At 42.4% G+C, this 24,618-nt stretch overlaps 1 protein-coding gene across 1 annotated transcript in view; it reads right to left on the bottom strand.

Annotated features, from left to right (window-relative positions):
- CC2D2A (coiled-coil and C2 domain containing 2A) overlaps positions 1-24,618 on the bottom strand; it is a 90,342-nt gene that overhangs the window by 41,766 nt on the left and 23,958 nt on the right. The window contains exons 9-17 of the mRNA XM_044296771.1: positions 16,386-16,522; positions 15,350-15,481; positions 13,346-13,555; positions 13,093-13,199; positions 9,923-10,063; positions 8,380-8,536; positions 7,742-7,971; positions 4,989-5,166; positions 4,459-4,615 (exon numbers count right to left, since the gene is read on the bottom strand). Coding sequence (XP_044152706.1) covers positions 4,459-4,615; positions 4,989-5,166; positions 7,742-7,971; positions 8,380-8,536; positions 9,923-10,063; positions 13,093-13,199; positions 13,346-13,555; positions 15,350-15,481; positions 16,386-16,522 — 1,449 coding nt within the window. The remainder of the gene's footprint in view (positions 1-4,458; positions 4,616-4,988; positions 5,167-7,741; positions 7,972-8,379; positions 8,537-9,922; positions 10,064-13,092; positions 13,200-13,345; positions 13,556-15,349; positions 15,482-16,385; positions 16,523-24,618) is intronic.

Below are 24,618 nucleotides of genomic sequence, written 5' to 3'. Positions count from 1 at the left end.
TGTGTCTTGGTCTCTCAAGATGGATTGACGACAGAACTCAGAATGAATGTTAGTTCAGGAAAGGTGGGGGGAGAAAAGAGCTAATAAATGGAGGACAATGCATTTGTATGATAAGATATTTTACAACGTTTCTTATGTTCACCTGCACTACTGATATATACAAAGTTGTGTGAAAGGTTAGTGACCATTTAAAGTCCAAAAGGGTTAAATACTCTGACGTTTTGGAATAAAGAGGGGAAGATTTTCTCAGCATCCAAAAATGTAGAAATTACTAGCAGACCTGCAGCTGTCTCCATAACTAGGTGTTTGGAGAGTTGCGCCTCCAGGTCTTTCTGGGTATGATAGGATGAGCTGATGACCCTGAGCCCATAATTTACCTTTATTCTCTTTATTCACTTGAGTAAGTAAGATTTTGTTTAGCACAGTGGTGGCCGATTCATCTCGTCCTGTATGTCATTACTATGCTGGTGTGATAAAGATGGATGAGAGCATATGACCGCTGACTCGATATGTGTGCTGTAATAACGGAAGATGTATGAACTACATCTGTGCATACGGTCATGACCTCCGGACAAGAAAAAACTCTGGCTACTTTTTTTCCCAGTACAACTGCTGTGGTGTCTATGGAAATAGGAGTCTAATGGACTACTGTCCCTGCCCTCTGAGACTCCATCATGTCGGCTTACTGTAGCCATGTAGATATCCACATGCCTAGTGATACTTCCTGCTTTTTATGGTCAGTTTTCATAGAAGAAGAAAAACCAAAAATAGAAGGGAGTAATGTGTACATTTTTTTAGGCACTTTCAACCATATATGTTTCACGTGCCCCCTGATTAGTTGCAGAAAAACAGGGGATGAAGACTTCAATGAAGAGTTATGAATAGAGTGGGGTTGAATCTGTTATGAGTCTTTTATATAAACATCCATGGCTGCTAATAACTATATAAATGGGACATGGTGGTTGGTCCCATGTGACATATTTTGCACTGGGGGCTGGGAGCATCAAGATACTTCTCAAAAGTCAGCCTTTGGTTTCAGTTTGCGGAACTGAACATCCTGCACTCTATAGAACTGTCCTATACTTGTCCGTAAAACGGACAATAATAGGACATGTCCTATTTTTTTGTGGGGCCACGGAAAGGACATACTGTATGGACTTTAGCGACCCCACTGAAGTGAATGGGTCCAAATCTAATCTGGAAAAAATGCAGATCGTATCCAAGCCAAATATATGCTCATGTGCATGAGCACTTTCACTGATGGTAGATACAGATCAAAGACTACAGCTGCTGTTCTTATGACACTTCCTTTACTCAGGTTTACCCTCATCATTCTGTGGATCTAAGCCAGTATTCACATCAATGTTCACATGGTGTATGGGTGGGATAAATAACTATATGGACTGGTATGATGGTCCAGAGCCACCCAATGGATAGGACAAGGCTGACCAAAAGACTATAGTACAGACAGGAAGTTTTGTCATGATGACATAGGAGTAAACCAGCTGCAGGCTTTGGGCCTGGAAATTTAAGCAAAGTTCTAAGCCTTAAAATAATTTCAAACTTATCTTGGATGCTAAAGTGCATGTGATCTAATTCTTAAGTGACTTATCTGGGCTTTAAATATAATGTACCATAAGGATGTGTGAGACTGATAGGACATGGTGTGTCAAGAGGAAAGCTAAATGTCATACTGCCTTGGCCAAGGTATTTAGAGTCAGTGGTAGAGAATGGATTTCATAGGCAAGTGTGCTTATCCAACCTTTCGTTTGTCCATAACCATGTCAATGCAAGTACATGAATTAGAAGGGGAGTAGATCCACTGAAAATAGAACTAAATCCAACAACACTTTCAATAAAACTTGAACTTCATTCCAGAAAACCACTGAAACTTCGAAAATGAACCAGCAGTATTCAAAACCCAGAAGCGTTAAGGCAGTCGTCATCTTAACCTGCATGTATTTTAAGCATTGGTATTCCATGTTTATTTTTAATGGATTTCTTGAATAAAGTTCAACTTTTAATGAAAGCGGTGCTGGATAAAAGTGTATTTTTAATGAACAGCCTCCTTGCCTTGGATGAAGGAAATGCCAACTAGATTTCTGAGATGGAAAAAGATAAAAAGGAATATAACGCTCTGGGAGTCACTGCTGTTATTATTGGAGCTTTGCCAATATCAACCACAGATCACTAAATACATAGGGGAACATTTATTAAGAAAAACGGCGGTCTTAATAAGCCCTATAGCTGAGGGTGGAAGACGGAAGTTATGTGGAGCTGCCGGCATCTCCATAACTCCTGCGCATCCTCCACAAGTTCTAAATGTAAGACAGTTTCCTAGCCGTTTTACATTTAGACCCTTTTCTACGTCTAAACCAGGCGTAGAAAATGATGAAGGAGACGGGGCTGTCGGCCCATCCCCTTCCCTGCCCGCACCATGCCCACTTTTTTAGACCTGGGGGAATAAGTCGCAGATTCCGGCGCACCATGGCGTGCAACAGAATGTGCACCACATATACGCCACAAAAGTGGCGTATTTCTTCTCATAGAGTTGTGGTTTCCATCTGATTTAGTCATTATTTCTCATATGGCATAGAAAGAACCATGGCCCCATTTACATGATGAGAGTTCATTCAGATAGAACTTTTTCATCATTGATCCCATAGACTCTAAGGGTGCCTACACACACTGCGGATTTTGTTGCAGAAATTTCCGAGACTGAAAATCAGTAATATTCGCCTGAATGGGGCTTGCAGAAATCCATTGGCTTCCTTCACCATTTAGTAATGGAACCGATTTTTAGTCGCAGAAAATTCTGCAACAAAATCCAGTGTGAAGGCACTCTAACACTTCTTTTTACACATTGCTCTTTGTAAGAATTTCTTATAACCATATACATGATTGCTAAAATATATCTAGATTATGGGTTATGACACCACTTGGTGAATGCCCAGCAGGGTTTGCCAACCGTCCAGGAATGTCTGGACAGTTCGTAGAAATAGGTGACTTTTTCATGCAATTTTTTTTTTTGGGGAGGTTGATGGTACTTGACTAGGTTATTTTGGTGGTAATCATCATCATTTTACAGCTCCCAGTGAATGCTGGTAATGAAGTCTTATCAGTACTAGACATGAATTACTTATAATCTTTATAATTTATTATGGTTTTCCAATTTGTCCGTAATTTTTTTTGTATGTCCATGATTTTGGGACAAGTTGTCTAGAAAAAGGAAAGATGTTGGTTGGCAACCCTGCTGCCCAGTGGTAGTTCATGCTTGCCAACAAGGTCTGACATTGGAAGGACAATTGTATAAGGGCTCATGCACACAAGCGTATTTTCTTTTCGCTTCCGATACGTTTTTTTTGCGGACCATATGCGGAACTATTCACTTCAACGAGTCCACAAAAACAACGGAAGGTACTCCGTGTGGATTCAGTTTCCGTATTTCCGTTCCGCCAAATAGTAGCGCATGTTCTATTATTGTCTGCAAATCACCGTCCGAGGCCCCATTCAAATCAATGGGTCCGCAAAAAATATGGAACACATATGGAACACATCCGTATGTCATCCGTATTTCGCGGATCCATTTTGTAGAAATGCTATGCCCAGCCCATATTGCTCAGGTGTTTGGTGATTAATAAGTTACTGTTTCCGTTTCCAATCCTCAAAAACCGGAGGCATACGGAAACCATATGGATATGTTCTGTGGAATAACGGAACAGAAGAGGACTTAAATCAGAGAAAAAAATATTAATAAACTCAGATACGGAACAACGGATCCGTGAAAAACGGACCACACAACAACAACGGTCGTGTGCATGAGCCCTTAGAAAAATTTGAATCAGAGTTTTGGAAGTAAAACTTGGGATAATAATTGATATGAAGAATCCAGTATTACACTAGAGTACCAGAGGATTGTCTGGAGGGTCCAACACAGAAACAATAATAAGCACCTAATAAAACAGGGTCCCAATGGTCTAGCAGGAGACAATCTCATTTGCAGCTGATTTTGGACTAATAACCTCAGTGGTGGACATAACTCATGTACAGCCTGTGCAGATGTGGTTGGGAAAGGGGCCCATAACCATCTTACCAAGAAAACACCAATGTTTCCTAATGTCTACGTCATTGCATATAAAGCACTGTTATCAGTGTTATTGTTGGTGGGTCCATTACAGTGCATGGGGTCTATAGAAACAGTATAGAACAGCAAAGTATGTTGTTTCCAAGTTAGGAGAAGAGTATAGCTTGCTATGCTACGCTGTTTACGTAGGTCCCATGAACTTCAATGGGATTTACTGAAACAGTGGAGTGCAGACCCTGGTGGTCAACACTGTTACTAACTCCTTAAAAAGAGGACATGCACATGCCCCGCATACATAACAGGGTGGGTCCCCAGAGTCATTTTCTCTGGGGGACCCAAGGAACCTAAATCCAACAATATGAACATTTCCTTACCACTGCCAACTCCTTCATGATCATACATGACCCTCAGGTTACTGCTGAACTCAACCTCCTCCACTGGGGCTCTGCCAGTTAAGACAGTAGTTTCCGGAATGGGTACAAAAACCTCGGCCAGCAGGGTGCCACCGCCATGTCCTACTGTCTCATAGATCTAAAAGAGAAGCTCATGTACTTTACCAACATATAGTAACACAATGCAATATGCTTACTGTATAGAAATATTACTGACCGATTTAACAACAGTCTTCAAAATAATATAAACTGTGGGATTTTATGTAATTGACAAATTCATAATTACAGTAATATCTTAACCAATGAAGACCATCACAGAGTAAATTATTACTAGTTTTCAATAACTGGACCTTCATGTGACATTCATCTAATATTCATAATTTGACTCTATATAGGAGATGGTGTTCTTTTGGTATGCACACGCCAACATATATGTTCCCCAGGAACCAAAGTACAGACACAGGACTGTTGATGCCATGCTTATGTATGAAGGTTTGTATGACCATCAGTACCTGTAGCTTTATGCTTTCCGGCCAATTATAAATCTGTAAATTGAAGATTTGTCCAAGATGGACCCTGAAGTCTGACCCTAACTGGTTTGTCACAGTTCTGGACACCTCTTTGTTGTTGAAAAGGATCTTAATGAACAATGAGTGTTTCTGTAGATCTTCACGTCTCATTACTTCTACCCTGTAATGGGGAAGGAATCGTATAAACATTTTATATTAAAACTGATTAAAAAAAAACTATGCATGCTTCTGTATAATATTGAAAAAATGTGGAACGGGCCCATATCACACACAGCACAGATCCATGTGGCATAGGCCCATATCTGTACAGCACAGATCCATGTGGTATGGGTCTTTATTCATACAGCACAGATCCATGTGGCATAGGCCCATATCCGTACAGCACAGATCCATGTGGTATAAGCCCATATATGTACAACACAGATCCATGTGGCACAGGCCCATATCCGTACAGCAATGATCCATGTGGCATAGGCCCATATCTGTACGGCACAGGTCCATAATATTGTATTGTGCATTGACCTTAAAGAGGCTCTGTCACCAGGCTCAACCCTATTAAACCAGGCATACTGTCTGGTAGGGTTCATCACGCTGATTACAACCATATCTACGATTAAAATGATACCTGCATTGTATTCATATGCTAATGAGCAAGTTGGAGCACCAGAAGGCAGGACTGAATCCCTTGAGCACTGCTTTGTAACCCCCCCTTCCCCATGATTGACAGGGCTCGATATCAGTGTGCTAAGGGCAGAGCTGTTTTCTAAGCATTTACATATCATAAACTCTATGTACTATAGCATTACCACACTGAGATCTGACCAGAAAGCTAATACACATAATACTGCTTTAGCCACAGGCAGAATATAGGATTATAAAGACACCAGTATTATTTGTTATCTGTCTGAGCATTCTTCTCCATGTGGTAATCCTATAGCTTAGTGATAAGTGGTTTGCCATACATGTAGAAATTGTACACTTTAAGTATTGGGACAGACTTACATCAACTTTTTTTCCTGTAATTTTTTCCATAATAAAAAGCTATGCTATAAAAAATAATATAATAATATAATAACAATAAAAGGCCTTACTATATTGAGAATAGTGGTTGTTTTTTTTTTTTTAGAAAACTAAAACTAATTACTGATTTATTCAGAGGCACAATATATGATTATAAAGAAACCAGTAATATTTATTAGCTTTTTAAGCCTGAAAACATTACTCTCAATATAATAAGGATACAGGCTTTTATTATAGGTTAAAAGTAGAAGAAAAGAAAAAAAATCCTTAAAGGGGTTATCCGAGTTATTTTTTTGTTCTATGTTCCTAACTAAGCAAATGTAACAGCTTTCCAATTCACTCACTTTATCTGCAGTGCCTGGTTTCTCAGATTTCACTGAGGGTCACATGACCTGTGATGTCAGCTTCTCTCCCTGCTCTGATAAAGGTCGTTTACAAGCCTGTAAACGAGACGTCACTGTGCTGGCCACACCCACCCCCCTTCACTGCCGTCTACTCTCTGCTAGGATTCTTAACCCCTTCAGCTGCACAGCTCTGCAGGCAGGGAAGAGACAATGCTGGGCACTGGAGCTGATATACTAGAGAGAGCATTGCACAAGAAGGTAGGGGAAAGATTCTGTGTGTATTAGCAGTGTCATTATACAGCTGGGACTTGTAGTCCTACACATACAACATGCTGCAGAGTCTCCCAGCAGGCAGACAGGTCACTCAGGGCAGCTCTTCTATCCACTCCCTTAGCAGAGCAGGGGGAGGGGGCAGAGATTGTTTTTATTGCATGTAAACAAAGGGCCATAAAGAACCAGGGAAATGAGGAAATATATATATTTTTTTGCATAAAACTTGCTTAGCTCAGTTATATATCAGATTTTCAGTGCTATATTATTATTTTTTCATAAGTCGGACAACCCCTTTAAGTCTCTCCAAGGATTCAAACCTGGGATTTCTACATGCTAAACCAAGCACTCACCACCAAGCTATAGCATTACGGTATAAAGAAGCATGTTTTTTCTATGCTCAGAAAGATAAACACATATTAATGGTGTCTTTATAATCATATACTGTGCTTGTGAATAAAGTATAACTATGTATATTAGCTTTCTGAGCAGATCTCAATGTGGTAATGCTATAGTACATAGAGTATATGATATGTAGATGCTATGATACAGCTCTACCCTCAGCATACTGATGTGTATCCTTGTCAATCAAATGGAAGGGGGAAGTGTCGGGGGGGGGGGGGGGGTACAAAGCAGCAAAGCAGTGCTTAAATGATTCACCCCTACCTCCTGGTGCTCCAACTTGTTCATTTGCATATGGATAAAAATGCAGATATCTCTGCAGCTGTTTAGCATACAGATAAAAGAAAGGTATTGTTTCTATCAGCATGATGAGCCCTACCACCCAATATGGATTATTAGGGTTGGTCCTTGTGACAGAGCCTCTCTAAAGCAAATGGTAACTCAACAGCTGCAATTATATCTTTTTTTTTCATAGGTACATCACTACGACTTGCCTTACCCTAGACACCATGGATGGAAAAACACCAGTATCCATGTACAAAATGAATAAAACTTCTACTTTATTTCACTGTAATAAAAGCTTGATACCAAAATTACATTTTTAGAACTAATGAGATGTTAATCATTGATCAAGTGTCTATGAATAACAACTAATTAGTTCGAAATGCGTCAGAGATGGTGTTTAACAGCATATATTACCTTGGGCACATGTTATTAGGAGTGACGGTTCCAGAAAGGCTCAGTTCAGGATGCAAAGTAGGCTCTCCAGGTCTCCTCCTGATGTTAGCTGCCTTATCACGAACCTGTAGTTCTACCTCGTGTCTGTCCACCAGAACAGGGGGAAAGGGTTTGGTGGGTTCTTCTCCAAGATGTCTACTATCTGCATCATCATCTTCTGCACCCTCTGTCTTCTTTTTATTCTTCATTTTCTATGTATATATCATATATGAAAGTTAAGAAATGGCAAACGAAAAACTGAGGAAGAACCACAGATGAAGGTAAATGTAAGGATCCATGCAATGGAGAAGATGAGGCAAGTTACTAGGGCTGCATGGGTACTGTAGAACAAATGCAGGATGAGGAGGTTAACAGAAACAAACATTTGGTTCAGGATGATATATATAATAAATACATATGCACAATAAATGATATCACTATGTTATAATGTATAAGGCAGATGTACACAATCCATGGCGTGCAATGTTGTTCTGTGTGGCCCACCACCATCAGGACACAGAGAGAATTGTGGCCCTGTGATTTGTACAATCTGATCATATGGCCCCTACCCAGAAAAGGTTCTTCACTCCTTGTATAAGGGAATACACCAGCTTTTATACCTGTGCCCTTTTCCACGCCTTCCATTGCTGAAGATCATGTTTGTATTGCTTCACATTCTTCTCATACTCCTCTGTATATTCTTCCATGAGCTCATTTATTTCGGCTTGAATTTCAGCTTCATATGCTTCCTCATCAACTTTCCTATTAACTTCTTCCCTAAAGTCAAGACATGCTTTAATATCTGGATTTAATGCACCTTTTACGATACTTGTATAACTATAAGTGTCCTTTCTTTATCACTGTTTGAAGCGCATGTTTTGCACGTGTTTGGGACACTTTTAAATAAGATCTAAGATGAGCAACTTGGAAGAATGCAAAGCCTCAGAAAAATATTTTAACACAATATTCTATATGCAATCCATCTAAATATGCTCTCTTTAATGATAGGATGTGTTCAATGGCAGAAGTATGGAAACTCTGGCTCAAATATGTGAGATCTCATGGACCCTAGAGGCTCTGTTAATGATTTTGCATCAGAGCCCAGGAGCTTCAAATTATGGCCCTCCACTCACTGCCTCCCCATTGAAATAACAAAATGTTGTCAAACAAAATATAAAAGGATATTCCTATCTGAGACATTTATGGCATATCGATAGGCCCCTATCTCTAGAACATGGCTCCACTATAAATGGAGAGAAAGCCATGCATTGGTGTCCTCCACTCCACTGCTATGAAACTTCCAAAATTGGCCAAGTTCTAGTGTGGCCATTATCGGATGTCCTATAGCAGTGAATGGAGAGGATGCAGTGCATGTGTTTTGCACTCTATGTTCACAATGGGGCCAATTTCTTGCGACAGGAGCAGGTCCCAAAGCCAGGAGCAGGATTATAATTACAGATATCACCTCTGTATAGATAACACAGGATCCACCTTTCACAATAGGTAATATCACAGCTTATCTACTCCCTCTTGATCTCTGCACAGGTAACATAGCATGCCTACAAAACTCTCCCATAGAAGTCAATGAAGTCCCCTCCTATCCATTGTATCTATGGCCTATGGTGGCAGCTGTAATATCTCTAAATGCTATTAACAGCAGCTCAGGCAGAGCTTGATGGGGACTACACTATGGAAGGCCTTGGAGCCTTCAGAAAACCCCAGGCTGCCATAGCAACTGCAATCTCCTTAGAGGGGAGCCGTTCAGTCACTGGGAGCGCAATTGTGACCACGGCATCTGAGGGCTTAAAAGTCTATGTTCGGCGTTATCACCTATCATGGACTCTGCCAATGAGTGTCTGCTGTGTAAAACAGGCGACTAAGAAGTGCGAACTCCGCTCCTGAGCGAACACCATCTTTAAAGAGCCGACATCTGCCGTACATATATGGTGGATTTCAGGAAGTGGTAAACATTAATTTCTTGATCATCACTCCTAGATCTTTATTGCTCTCTCCCTACGTATCAGTTGTCATCACATTGCATTCCACTTAAGTTAAACACTTGTCTCAGTCATTTTTATGCCCAATTACTTTAAATCAAAAATCAAAACATCAAATCTTGACTTGTCTGAAGTAATTTCAAAATCACATGCCATCACTACATACTTTCGCAAGTAAAGCTTCACTGGGGTGTTTGTGAACTTCTGAAAATCGCGCAAGGACTTTATCTCTTTCCAAACTTTAATAAGGGACTTGAGGAGAATTCTGTCTCTTTCTTGTTCAGCATCTCTATATTTTCTTGTTTGTCTGTGATGAAAAAATATAGGTAAATCACAACATTTGGTGGTACACATAACTGCTTGGTATATGAAACAATTTAGCAATGTAACAGAGTTTTCTGCTAAGATATGTAGTGTCCGTCTAGGACATTACTAGTGGTTAAATGGTTAAAGAGTACCTAAACCGTTGTGTAAAATTTTTATAAGATCTCCCTAATAAAAGTTTTTCTAATATACTTTATTATTAATTTAGAATTTTTATTATACTTTTACCTCCCTAAAGCGCACTATTCCCTATTGCACTTAAAACTCAGTTCTCTGTACACCGCTGACAGCTGAGCAGTTAGCGGTGTACAGAGAACAGAGTTTTAAGCGCACAGGGAATAGTGCGCTTTAGGGAGGTAAAAGTATAATAAAAATTCTAAATTAATTAAGTATATTAGAAAAACTTTCATTAGGGTATTAGGGACAACATATTACAATTTTACACAAAGGTTTAGCTACTCTTTAATGTTTTATGCTGTGTGATATGCCTTAAGTAGGGATGAGCGAACCCAAACTTTACAGGTCCGGAGTCGGTGTTCTTGCAGTGTAGGAAATCTGTTATGGATTCCATTATAATGGAATTTGTAGACGGAACACAAAACGGAAGCCTTTTAGAAGCATTCTGTTTTGATCCGTCATAATAGAAGTCTATGCCTAAGCTGGACTAGGTCTTAGGCTTCCACCATGACCTAGCCATTTATGCAGCTGAAGTGGAAAATGTTCTGTTTGAGGATGCTGTAATGGATAGTCTATGAGGAGAACACTTTGGTAACAGACCCCTTAGCATGGACTAAGCCTTAGACTTCTGGCCTGGCTTAGCTTTTACAGCTGTCATATCGCTTGTGATGTGGAGTTTTGCACCTCACCACTAGGAACTACAGAAAATATGAGACATTTGTGCACCTCCCCTACCCCATCTGGGAAATGCATAACAGAAATATTGCTATTTGAGGAACAGGATCAAGAGAAACAGATTGCTACATCTAGAGGACATTGTGAATTGGTGAACTGGAACCTTGCTCCAGCTCAGCCAGACCATTGTTGGGGAAACTCTCTTGTAACCATCTTGTTAGGATGTGTTTTGCAACTTGCCACTAAGTAAAGAAAATCGTGAGTTACTTGTTCAACTTCATCTCAGTCTCCTGCCTATCAATTCGCACACTAAAACCAAGGGCACTCCACCTTCCACCAGCCAGGAAATTCTACCTGTGGTCTGCCAAGGGGAAAATTATTACTTCCATCATCCCAAGTGCGACCCTCCTCTCACCACTGTAATAGGCCTATCAGTGAAGGAGGTTTGGTGGAGAGAAGCCCAGCCACTGTAAAAAATGTGACTACTACCTCCATCTTCTCCATATTCCCTGTGTTGCTGGAAATGTCTGTTTATTACTATTGTTATTATTTGTATTGTAAAAATTCAATAAAAATAAAATAAAAAAAAGTATAATTTTTATAATAAACTTTTTGTTCCTGACGAGAACATCCCCCTAGCTGGCAGATTACCTAATATTGGTACAAAAAAAGAAAAAGAAGAAAAAAAAGCAACACTACAAGAAAGGAAAGTGATTTTCATTACGGTCACAGTTCATGTACAATGGTATGATTCCAATTAGAGCAGTCTAATTTATTAGAAGCTGCACATAAGTCAAACCATTGTGCTTCAATATGTCACATATCCAGCATTCTAGAAGACTCATAGAAGACTTTCTATGAGGTAATATACTGAAACCAAATCCTTGTGCGGACAAAGCACTGCCATGTGGAATCACTTCTGTGGCCACTGCTGCTCTTGATAGAAGGCAGATGAGATGCCTTCAAAATTCTCACTAGCTGGCAATGTTTTCCTTTGACAGCAAAATCACACAAAATTCAGACAAGTTGGGAAATATTTCTTCACCATACATAATGATAGAAATCACAAATGACTCAAAGGAACATTGAGTTATATTATTCCCTATAAGGAAATATTCGACATTACTGGAATGGCGAAAATCTGATGATAAGATTCTGACACTAGTTACTTTCTCTGTGCACTGGGACAACTCACTGATAAAATACACTATATGGAGAAAAGTATTGGGACACACATCTTAATCACTGAATTCAGGTTTCATTTAGTTCCAGTGTCACAGGTGTATCAGATCCATCCCCTAGCCAAGAAGTCTGCCTTAACATACATTTGTGAAAGAATAGCTCGATCTAAAGAGCCCACTAAATTCCAGCGTGGTCCTGTAACAGGATGTCAACGCTGTAACAAGTCAGTTTCTGTAGTTTCTTCCCTCCCAGATATTCCACCATCAACTGTAAGGGTTATTATTGAAAATTAAAAGGGTTAGGAACCACAGCCCTTTAGTCATGAAGTGGAGACCACGTAAAATTAGAGCGGGTTCGTCGAGTGCCGAGGCACATGGTGTATGGTTGCCAACACTCTGCTGAGTCGATAACTGCAGAGTTCCCGAACTTCTCTGGCATTAACATTAACACAAAAACTGTGCTGTGCCAGGAGCTTCATGGCACGGGTGTCAATAGGCGAGCAGCTGCATGCAAACTTTGCATCACTAATCACAATGCCAAGCATTGGATGGAGCGGTGTAAAGCACGCTGCCACTGGACTCTGGAGCAGTGGAAACGTGTTCTGTGGAGTCAGAAATCACACTTTTCTATCGAGCAATCTGAAGGATGAGTTTGGTGAATGCCAAGAGAGCATTACCTGCCTGACTGCATTGTGTCACCTGTAAATTTTGGTGGATAAGAGATAATGCTATGAGGTTATTTTTCAGGGCTTGGCCTAGACCTCTTAGTTCCGGTGAAGGGAAATCTTAATGCTTCAGCAGACCAAGATATTTTGTTAATTGTAAGCTTCCAACTTTGTGCGCAAGGCAGGTGTATAAAGGCATGGTTTGGCAAGTCTGGCGGGGTGGAACTTGGCTAGCCTGGACAGAGCTCCACAACCCCATCCAACACCTTTGGGGTGAACTAGAATGGAGGTTGCTAGCCATTTTAGTAACTTACCTAATTTCAAGTTTATATTCTGAGATACTTTGTTCAGCCATTGTGTTGGAGACATGGGCGGCACCTCCAGTGGAAATATTTTGTACAGCATTCCTCAGTGCATGTAACTTTATCACAGGACGAGAGAGAGAAAGAAAAGTCATCAATAAGTATTTAGAAATGTAGATTTAAATTTTATATACACGGGTTTGTTTTTTGATATCATACAGACATCGGTAAAGCCACCAAATTCAGCAGATACATAATCACATACCTTGTCTGATAGAAGGTTGGAAAGGTCCTTCTGCTTCCTTCTCAGATACTGATCATACCGTTGGGATAATTTGGATGCTAGCACATGTTCTCTACTAAAAAGTGGGTGATGGGTAAACACGATCCCTGAAATATCAATATCCAATTGAAACTCTCCTTGAAGTCCTCCAGACTCCACCATGTACTTATGTGATTTTTTAGACGGGACAGCCTTTGAATAAAAACATAGAAAAATAACTTTTGATGTCCAACATCAGAGAGGGAATGATGAGCCTAGTGACATAATACATTGGGAATTTTAGGGTCTTGGATTCTCTTATTTTTTTTGCTGGTTGGGGCAATAAAGATCTGGCATATATTAGTCTTACATGTACTGTAAATATACAATATTTCCCAGCTATAAATAATAACATTTCAAGATCAGAAATCTATAGCTCCACAGTCTTCAGTAGCAGAATCAAGGATGTTAGGAGTAGATGAGGAATAAAAAAAACCTCAAAAAATAAAAGGGAAAATGGCTTATTGCCTAAATCACGTTTTTATATTAAACAATTTTTTTTATGTCACTATCTATTTAAAAAAAATACTGAATACTATCCTGCAATTTTCAAACTGCCCATTAGGTCTAGTAGTAGGTCATGATTTTCTCTTCTGTACAGATAACTTTTCAGTACCATTATCATCACTATCACCACAGGAAAGGTTACAATGACAGGTATCGCCTCTGTATAGGTAAGACAGAATCCACTATTCACAATAAGTGATATCACAGCTTATCTACTCCCTCCTGACCTCTGTACAGGTCACAGAGCATGCCTACAAAACTCTTCCATTGAAGTCAATAGGGACAGCTCCTGCCCATTGTGTCCATGACTTATGTAGCTACTTTCAAAGAACACTACAAGAAAATTTAAACTAGAACCTTCAGAATCACAGGTGCATATCCATGAAGCAACATGATTATAAAAAGAAAATGACTGCACACCATTATACATAGAAACAATAGAGCTAAGAAATGGGGGTCATTCTAGATAAAAGTGGTACGATACAGACTATAAATGAGTTAATGGAAGCTCTTAGCGCACATATTTGCTCAAACATGTGTCGGGCCTATCTACCAGGCGTCAAGTGACGTATGTAGCTGGTCTCTACACTGCCCCGAATATTGTAGGCTTAAGTAAGTCCAAAGAGAGGCCGTATATTTAGTGTTAGGGACCCATCTGCGGAAGACACCTTGACCTGGTAGATGGGCCCGACACATGTTTGAGCAAATATGTGCGCTAAGAGCTTCCATTAACTCATTTATAGTAGGTATTGTACCACTTTTATTTAGAATGACCCCCATTTCTTAGCTCTATTGTTTGTATGTATGATGGTGTGCAGCCATTTAGTTTTTTCTAGAAATAATAATAGTTTCCACGCATTTGTAAGTCACCCATTAACTAGATTTCAATGCAGTGAAAAAACAAAAGGATGCCACTGCAGTAATAACCATCTACCCCCAGTGATCTATTGAGACATTATCATATTTTGTGATCGTAAGAGCCTCATCACCATCTGGAAATTCCTCATGTCCCAATACATGGATAATGAATAGGTGACCTGAGGCCGACTGGAATATTATTTCATACATTTTCAAAGATGTAACTTAAAATACTTGTGCCCCAATGTATATTCTATTAAAGTGCCCACCTACCATCTGCCAATACAATGGACTCTATGATGAAGATATAAACACAGAAAAGAGGAGCGGCCAACCACAACATCTTAAAAGTCAATTGCAAAGTCATATTCTGCAATATGATATGAAAAAAAACAATGAGTTCTAATTACCAGTGTGAGCAACGTGCTCCAAGGGGAAATGGACAAGGAAAGACAGAGAAGGGCAGATCAATTACACAGGAAGAGGAGCCGTAGAAATGTGTCCACCGGGAGTAGATAATATGATCAGAATGCTTGCATGTGCCATAAATCAATCCTTCCATATTTCATGCACTCTTCGTACCTTCACGTATATGGTCTCCAAGGCTGGGTCTATCCCTTCATGCAGAGAGAATATCGGAGGTCTTGTAGGAGAGGCTTTTATAGGATTAGGCAAAGCCAAAATGTTCCCATCATCCCCAAACCATTTCTTGCCCTGAAAATAAAATACAATAATTTGCCAAATTAGACAAACAAGACCATTATGGGGGGTGTCCACGACCATCCTTATTTTTCATTATAATCTGACAAGTCAGTAATGCTAATTATGTGGGGGTCAATCTCTGAACCCCACCATTGCTCGCTAGCATTTGCCATCTCTTGACAGATGTTGAAGAGTCAAATCACCATAATTTTATGTTTATAGATCCCTGCAAATATGATCCAGTCCTCAGATTATTATACTGCATATCCTAGCCTGCTTTCTCTCTCCTGCAGTAAATCAGGTCACTCCTACAGATAGGACTCTGTTCACATTAGGGTCAGTTCTGAGATCCCATTGCAAAATCCATCAGATCTGAATGGAGGAATAATGCAGCAAGCAGCGCTATTCTTTCTGTCAGAACGACAGCCATTATGGACACTGGCCCACTGTCAGCCATTGGGGTCCATCAGGTTGTGTTGGTGTCCATCGTGATGTGTCAATCATTAGTAGAAATTTGCTGATATTTCTGACAATGGATAGAACATTAAAGGTAATCTATCACCACGTTCTTGGACTATTATCTGCAGTAATGAATGAGTAGTGCTGCAGATAAGGAGTCCAGATGAATTTTTCATTTTCCTGCTGCCCCTCGTTCCTCAGCTGTCAAGGCTCATAGTGGCACTGAAATACACTGTCAGGACTGCTGTGCATGCGCACAGGAGTCCTCTCAATCATGTTCTCACAGCAGTCAGGTGTATTTCAGTGCAGCTTTGAGCGCTGACAGCAGAAGAACAAGAGGGCAGTGGAAAAATCAAAGATAGTGATCTGGACTCATGTATTACTGTAGATGGTCCAGAATCATGGCGACAGACTCCTTGTAGAACAATAAGAATACCAGACATCACAGTTTTAGTACCTCATCCTGCTGTAATATCCGGTTCTCCAGAAGGTTCTGGTTGGTCCGTGATACTTTTGGCTTCTCGCCAATATATAACCCCTCATCTTCTAGATACCTTGGCTGCATGTTTTCAGGGATCTTCTGGCTCGGTGGCACTGTAATTTAAAAGCAGAAAAGTCAGTGATGTTCTCTGTATTTCTCCAAGGCTTGACTATTTTCCTAAAACTTATCTTGAATGTTAATTCTCAATGCCACCTGTCCTAATGTTGGATATACATGCCCCGACCTGGCAGGCAATTATCGGGAAGGATCTGTTCCTGGCTGCTCGTCAGTGGAGGAAAAGCTTCATTTACATGCAGCGATCACCTCCACAGAATGAGGATGAGCAATGGCTACTGCGATCATTCGCCCTCATACAGATTCATTGTTTCTGGGCAGCAGATCCCTGTTCACACGGCACAATCTGCTGCGCAGAAACAATGATTTAATGTGCTGGACGAACAATGATTGCACCCGATGAACGCTTTGCTCACTCATCAGGTGATCGGCGGCACATTTGACATGGGCCTATTATCAGGAACGAACGTTTGTTCGTAACATTCGTTCCCGACAATCGAGCCGTGTAAACCCAGCATTAGGCTACATGCACACGACCGTTGTATGTTTTGCAGTCCGCAAATCGAGGATCTGCAAAACACGGATGGCGTCTGTGTGCGTTTCGCAATTTGGGGAACGGTACGGACAGCCTTTAATATAACTGCCTATTCTTGTCTGCAAAGCTTGGACAAGAATAGGACAAAAGTTATATTTTTTTTGTGGGGCCACGGAACGGAGCAACAGACGCGGACAGCACACGGAGTGCTGTCCGCATCTTTTGCGGCCCCATTGAAGTGAATGGGTCTGCATCCGAGCCGCCAAAACGGCAGCTCGGATGCGGACCAAAACAACGGCCGTGTACATGAGGCCTTAGGGAAAGGGGGATCTGCTTTCAATATGTAAAGAGTGGGGCAGGTTTTAATAGGGAAGTCTCAAATTGTGGTAGAATTCTGGCACACGTGTTCAAAAAATGTATGTGGCGTACTGGAAAGGGGCGTGGCTTAAGAGACACTGTGCACCAAAATTGGGCCAAATTATGGTGCAAAGTAGTTCGGTTAAAAGTATAGATTTAGGGGGAATTTATCACACCCTGCACTCCAGAATTCTGGTTCTAAAAGGTAACAAAATAGGGGGTTTAGTGCCTTTGTGGGATTAATATTGCAAAAATTGTGACTTTTTGCATTTTGACACAATTTACTCTAGTTTTGAAAAGTAGGTGGGGAAGTGGGCATGGCTAGCTATGTTAACATAGAAACATAGAATGTGTCGGCAGATAAGAACCTTTTGGCCCATCTAGTCTGCCCAATATACTGAATCCTATGAATAGTCCCTGGCCCTATCTTATATAAAGGATAGCCTTATGCCTATCCCATGCATGCTTAAACTCCTCCACTGTATTTGCAGCTGCCACTTCTGCAGGAAGGCTATTCCATGCATCCACTACTCTCTCAGTAAAGTAATACTTCCTGATATTACTTTTAAACCTTTGCCCCTCTAATTTAAAACTGTGTCCTTTTGTGGTAGTTTTTCTTCTTTTAAATATTCTCTCCTCCTTTACCGAGTTGATTCCCTTTATGTATTTAAAAGTTTCTATCATATCCCCTCTGTCTCGTCTTTCTTCCAAGCTATACATATTAAGGTCTTTTAACCTTTCCTGGTAAGTTTTATCCTGCAATCCATGGACCAGTTTAGTATCTCTTCTCTGAACTCTCTCTAGAGTATCTATATCCTTCTGGAGATATGGCCTCCAGTACTGCGCACAATACTCCAGGTGAGGTCTCACCAGTGATCTGTACAGCGGCATAAGCACTTCACTCTTTCTACTGCTTATACCTCTCCCTATACATCCAAGCATTCTGCTGGCATTTTGTGCTGCTCTATTACATTGTCTTCCCACCTTTAAGTCTTCTGAAATAATTACTCCTAAATCCCTTTCCTCAGATACTGAGGTCAGGACTGTGTCAAATATTCTATATTCTGCCCTTGGGTTTTTACGCCCCAGGTGCATTATCTTGCACTTATCCACATTAAATTTCAGTTGCCAGAGTTCTGACCATTCCTCTAGTTTTCCTAAATCCTTTTCCATTTGGCCTTTCCCTCCAGGAACATCAACCCTGTTACATATCTTTGTGTCATCAGCAAAAAGCCGGAATTAGACTTACCGGTAATTCAGTTTCCACGAGATCACCACGACGGCTACAAGGAGATTGACCCCTGACCTCTGTAGGGGCAGGAACAGAGAGAGGGTTTAAATCCCCCCCTCCCACCACCAGCACCAGTGTGTCCAAAATTACAGAGACAGAAATAGGTGGTGAGAACAGAAAAAATAATGAACCGAGAGGGTATTACTTCATAATCTCCCAGGTAAGACTAAAGGAAGGGTAGGGAATATATGTGCCGTCGTGGTGATCTCGTGGAAACTGAATTACCGGTAAGTCTAATTCCGGCTTTCCACCTCATCACCACGACGGCTACAAGGAGATATAAAAAATTATAGCTTAGGGGGGGACGACCGCCTGAAGGACCTTACGTCCAAAAGACAAGTCTGAAGTAGATAGGTCTAACCTATAGTGTTTAGTAAAGGTGTGGATGTTAGACCAAGTAGCAGCCTTACAAATATCCTCAAGAGAAGCTCCGGCCCGCTCGGCCTGGGAGGAGGACATAGCCCGGGTAGAGTGAGCTCTCAAATTTGGGGGGCACGACAGACCTTGGGACTCATAGGAGATGGAAATGGAATCCTTTATCCACCGTGCTAAGGAGGACCTGGAGGCTTTTAGACCCTTATTCTTACCTGAGAATAAGACAAATAGGTTGCTGGATTTACGGAAACCTTGTGATACTTCAAGATACCGTAAGACAGAGCGTCTTACATCTAGAGAGTGGAAGCTAGATTCCCTAATATTAGAGGGATTACTGCAAAAGGAGGGTAAGACTATCTCCTGGTTACGGTGGAAATCAGATACCACTTTAGGCAAAAATCCTGGGTCTAACTTAAGAATGATTCTGTCATCGGTGATACGGAGATAGGGTTCCTGTATCGATAGTGCTTGGATCTCGCCTAGCCTTCTTGCGGACGTGATGGCCACCAAGAATGCAGTCTTAAGCGATAGATGTTTGGTGGAACAACTAGATAGGGGCTCAAACGGAGCAAGAGTCAAGCCAGTGAGTACCGTATTGAGGTCCCAGTTGGGGATCCTAGATTTTAGAGAGGGACGTAGTCGGGAGGCAGCTCTCATGAATCTTTTGATCCAGCGATGACTGGCTAGATCTCGATCAAAGAAGCAAGCAAGTGCCGAGACCTGTACCCTCAGGGTAGAGGGTCTAAGACCTAATTCAAGCCCCTGCTGGAGGAAGTCCAAGATTTTCAGAAAATTGGGCGGCTCTAAATTTGGGGCAGGGTTGCCAATCCAGGTACAGAATCTCTTCCAAATCTTTAAGTAAATTGAGAAGGTAACCTTCTTCCTACTCGCTTTTAGGGTGGCTATCACTTGGTCTGAGAGCCCTTGGGACTTCAACCTCTGGACCTCAGGATCCAGGCTGACAACTTGAGGAAGCTCGGATCTGGGTGTAGGATTGGCCCCTGGTGAAGCAGGTCCCTCCTGGAAGGAAGAGGCCAAGGGTCCTCTACTGATAGATTTTTTAAAGAAGAGAACCAGCTCCTTTTCGGCCAATAGGGAGCTATTAGAACTAGTGTCGTATCTTCTAGGTAGAGTTTCTGGATTATCCTGGGAAGTAGAGGCAAAGGTGGGAATGCATAACTGAGATCCCAGTCCCAATGAATCGTGAGCGCATCCAGCGCCCAGGGATTGTCCCGTGGGTTTAGCGAACAGAACGTTGGTACCTTTGCGTTCTTCTTGGAAGCGAACAGATCCACTTGTGGAGTGCCCCATCTTTCCGCCAGAACCTGAAATACTTCTTGATTCAGGGACCACTCGGTATGATCTATTAACTGGCGACTGAGATAGTCTGCTTCTACGTTCAGTATTCCTTTTAAGTGAATTGCGGAGATGGAACTCACATGGGATTCTGCCCAGTTGAAGATCTTCCTTGCAATAGACATCAGTTTCTCCGATCTCGTGCCTCCCTGGTGAGAGAGATAAGCCACCATCGTCGTGTTGTCCGAAAGGATTTTTACGTGCTGACCCACCAGAAGGGTCTCTGCAGCCTTCAGGGCTTTCCAGACTGCTTCCAGCTCTCTGAAATTGGAGGACTGAGAGCGGGTTGTTGGAATCCAGGAACCTTGGAACAAATGATCTCCCACTTTCGCTCCCCATCCTTTTCCGCTTGCGTCCGTAAGTACTTGAATGTAGGGAACCTTCTCCCAGGCAACTCCCAAGGACAGATTGCTTGTGCTTTTCCACCAATTCAGGGAGGTCTTCACTGCTAGGGGAATCAGAACTTTGTGATCCAAGGAGGACTGTTGTTTGTTCCAAGTTCTGAGGATCCATGCTTGGAGAGATCGGAAGTGGGCCTGACTCCATGGGATGGACATGATACAAGACGAGAGAAGACCCAGGAGGCTCATAGCTTCCCTTATGGGACATGACCTCCTGTTCTGGAAACGTCGAACCTGTAATTGAAGGTTTTTGACCTTGTCTGGTGGAAGGAAGGTATGCTGCGTTCGGGAATCCAGGATGACGCCCAAGAACTGGATAGTGCTGGAGGGCACCAGGTTCGATTTTTTCATGTTCACCAACCAACCCAGATTTTGAGTGAGAGACAGGAAGGTTTGTAGGTCTGTTCTGAGTTTGTTCTCCGAATTCCCAATTAAAAGGAAATCGTCCAGGTACGGTATAATCACCAGACCTTTGTGTCTCAGGAAGGCCACCATCTCGACTACCAGCTTCGTAAACACTCTGGGTGCAGATGATATCCCAAAGGGGAGGGCCGTAAACTGGAAGTGATGAGTTACTCCCTTGTGGTCCTGGATGGCGAACCTCAAGAACCTTTGTGACTCTGGATGAATTGGGACGTGATAGTAGGCGTCCTGAAGGTCTACTGAGCACATCAGGGCGTTCCTCCCTATTAACGGAATCAGGGACTTCAGGGATTCCATCCTGAACTTCCGATAAATGACAAACTTGTTCAGGGCTTTCAAGTTTATAATTGTGCGGAATGAGCCCTCTTTTTTCTCTACCAAAAACAGGTTCGAATAGAACCCTTGTCTTTGCTGTGTTGACGGGACTTGTACTATCACGTCCGTCGCCAGAAGACTTTGGACCCCTTGCAGAATCTTTTTGCGCACTTTGGGGGAACTTGGGTTGGTGACAATGAAGCGGTTTGGGGGAGATGAAGAAAGTTCGATGTGGTACCCGGATTTTATTATGTCCCGAACCCAAGGGTTCAGGGTAGTGGACTCCCAGGGAGTCAGAAAATTCTTCAATCTCCCCCCAACTCTGGCGTCATTGCTTGTCCGAGGGCTTATTCTGGGAGGAGGAGGGGTTGTTCCTACCCCTGCCCCCTTTTGGGTAACTCCAGCGTCCTGACTTCCCTTTATCCTTAAAGGGTCTATTCTGGCTGGTGGGGGCCCGAAAGGGATATCTCCTTTTATAGGGTCTCTCCTCTGGGAACCCCTTTTTTTTGTCCGCCGCTTTCTCCAGGATACGGTCTAGGACGGGCCCAAAGACGTATTCCCCCGAGAACGGGATGGAGCATAGTTTCATCTTTGATGTGTTGTCGCCTGACCAGCTCTTCATCCACAAGGCACGGCGGGCCGCATTAGAGAGCCCGGCATCCTTTGCCGCAAATCTGACAGACTCAGCTGAGGTGTCTGCCATAAATGCTGTGGCGGATTTCAATAGGGGGAGGGATCTTAGGATCTCATCCCTGGAAGTATTATCTCTGATGTGAGATTCCAGTTCCTCTAGCCACAGCCTCATGGATCTTGCCACTGAGGTAGCTGCGATGTTTGTTTTTAAAGTGAACATCGCCGCTTCCCACGATTTTTTTAAGAGGCTATCTGCCTTCCTATCCATGGGATCACGCAGCTGAGAAGTGTCTTCGAAGGGCAAGGCAGTCTTCTTATTGACCTTTGCGACTTGAATGTCGACCTTTGGTGTTTCACTGAAAATTTTTGCTTCGCTTGAGTCAAACAATAGCCGGTTCTTAAAGGACCTGGACACCCCCAACCTCTTTTCCGGGTTGGACCACTCGTCAAGCACCATATCTCGCATGTTCTCGTTTATTGGAAACACCCGGGTCTTTTTAACCCTGAGTCTCCCAAACATCTCATCCTGGACCGAGTGGGCTCTAGGGGTTTCTTCGACCCCCATAGTGGCCCGGACCGCCTTTAGAAGGTCTGGCATCTCGTCCAATGAAAAGCAGAATCTTCTATCTGATTCCGAAGTATCAATATCAGAGGAGGCCCCCTCGTCCTCCCAGGCTCTAGATGATGAGGCATCTTCCTCTATCATCTCCGGGTCTGATAAGGAAGGAGATGGACCCCTACGTTTTTTTGGTGGAGGTGCATCCCTGGGTGAAGGCATCTGGGATAAGGAGGTTCTTACTTCCTCATGGATCATGGACCTTAATTCGTTAAAGAAGGAAGGCTGTTCTTCAGCGATAACGCTAGAGATGCAGTCTTTGCAAAGCTTTTTGCGATAGATGTCCGGAAGCCGTTTAAGGCAGGACACACACTTTGACTGTTTTCTGATTTTTTTCTGGGCCTCCTTAGCGACCTGGGAAGAATAACCCCCATTAGCCATACTAGGTATACATGGAACTAACAGTCAGAAGCCCCAAGCCAGAGAAGTGGAGGAGGAGGAACAAGCAACCTGGTACGGTGTCTAGGAACAAGTAACAGGGTGGAAAAAAGCGCTTCCCCACAGGGGAACTTACTGCAGGCGGCACAGAAGGGTCTCCAGGGGAGCGGGGTTCGGTCGACATGACTGCACGCTGCTTCGATGTACGCCGGTACACTGAGACATTCGGCACCGCTGGCGCCGAAAATTTGAATGGGAGACGCCTCTGAATGACGTCACTTCCCTCGTCCACCGGAAGTGACGTCTGCCGCTTTCCTGAAGCGCTTAGGCGCGCACCCGGCGATAGCCAAGCCGGCCCGGCGGGAGAACGCGACCCGGGAGCAGGCTCACATATTATAATGGAGCGAGTCCTCCCTCCTTCACCCCTGCCCAGCGTTAGTACGAGGACCGCAGGAGGGCAGGGGGAACACCCGGTAGGTGTCAGGAAGTTACATCCTCTTCATCTCCCCGCAGGGAGACTCTCTCTGCCCCTGTCCTCTGTAGGGACAGGAAACACTGGTGCTGGTGGTGGGAGGGGGGGATTTAAACCCTCTCTCTGTTCCTGCCCCTACAGAGGTCAGGGGTCAATCTCCTTGTAGCCGTCGTGGTGATGAGGTGGAAAGACAAACCTTACCATCGAGGCCTTTTGCAATATCACTTATGAAGATATTAAGCAAAATTGGTCCCAGTACAGATCCCTGTGGAATCCCACTGGTAACATGACCTTGTTTTGAATGTTCTCCATTGACTACAACCCTCTGTTGTCTGTCACTCAGCCACTGCCTAATCCACTCAACAATATGGGAGTCCATGCTCAATGACTGCAGTTTATTGATAAGTCTTCTATGTGGGACAGTGTCAAAAGCCTTACTAAAGTCTAGATATGCGATGTCTACTGCACCTCCACCGTCTATTATTTTAGTCACCCAGTCAAAAAAATCTATAAGATTTGTTTGACATGATCTCCCTGAAGTAAACCCAAAGGCTTTTAGTAGTAAAACAAAAAAAAAAACGTATACAAGTTTGGTATTGCCACATTCTTACTGAGCCACAGAATAAGGACGTTGGGTCATTTTTAGCGCACAGTGAACGCTGTGATATCAAAACCCCAAAAACCTTGGTAGAAATCTGTTTTGTTTTTGTTTTTTTCGTGCGACACACAGAATTTTTTCCCGTTTTCCAATACAAGATATGGTTAATTAAATGGTGGCGTTAAAAAAATGCATCTTGTCCCACAAAAAAAAGACCTCAGATAGCTATGGCAACAGAAAAATAAAGTTGTGGTTATTGGAACGTGGGGAGGAAAAAATCCAAAAAGGAAAAATAGGAAAATAGGCCTCAACGCCAAAGGGTTAAATTTGGTGCATCTGTAAAGCTACAGTAACACTTTTTGTCTTGAAATGCTATTGCAGTAT

This window comes from Bufo gargarizans, chromosome 1 (assembly GCF_014858855.1).
Source record: "Bufo gargarizans isolate SCDJY-AF-19 chromosome 1, ASM1485885v1, whole genome shotgun sequence".
NCBI classification, from domain to species: Eukaryota; Metazoa; Chordata; class Amphibia; order Anura; family Bufonidae; genus Bufo; species Bufo gargarizans.
The sequence above is the reverse complement of the archived record's forward strand: the minus strand, read 5'-3'. Positions and strand labels throughout refer to the sequence as shown.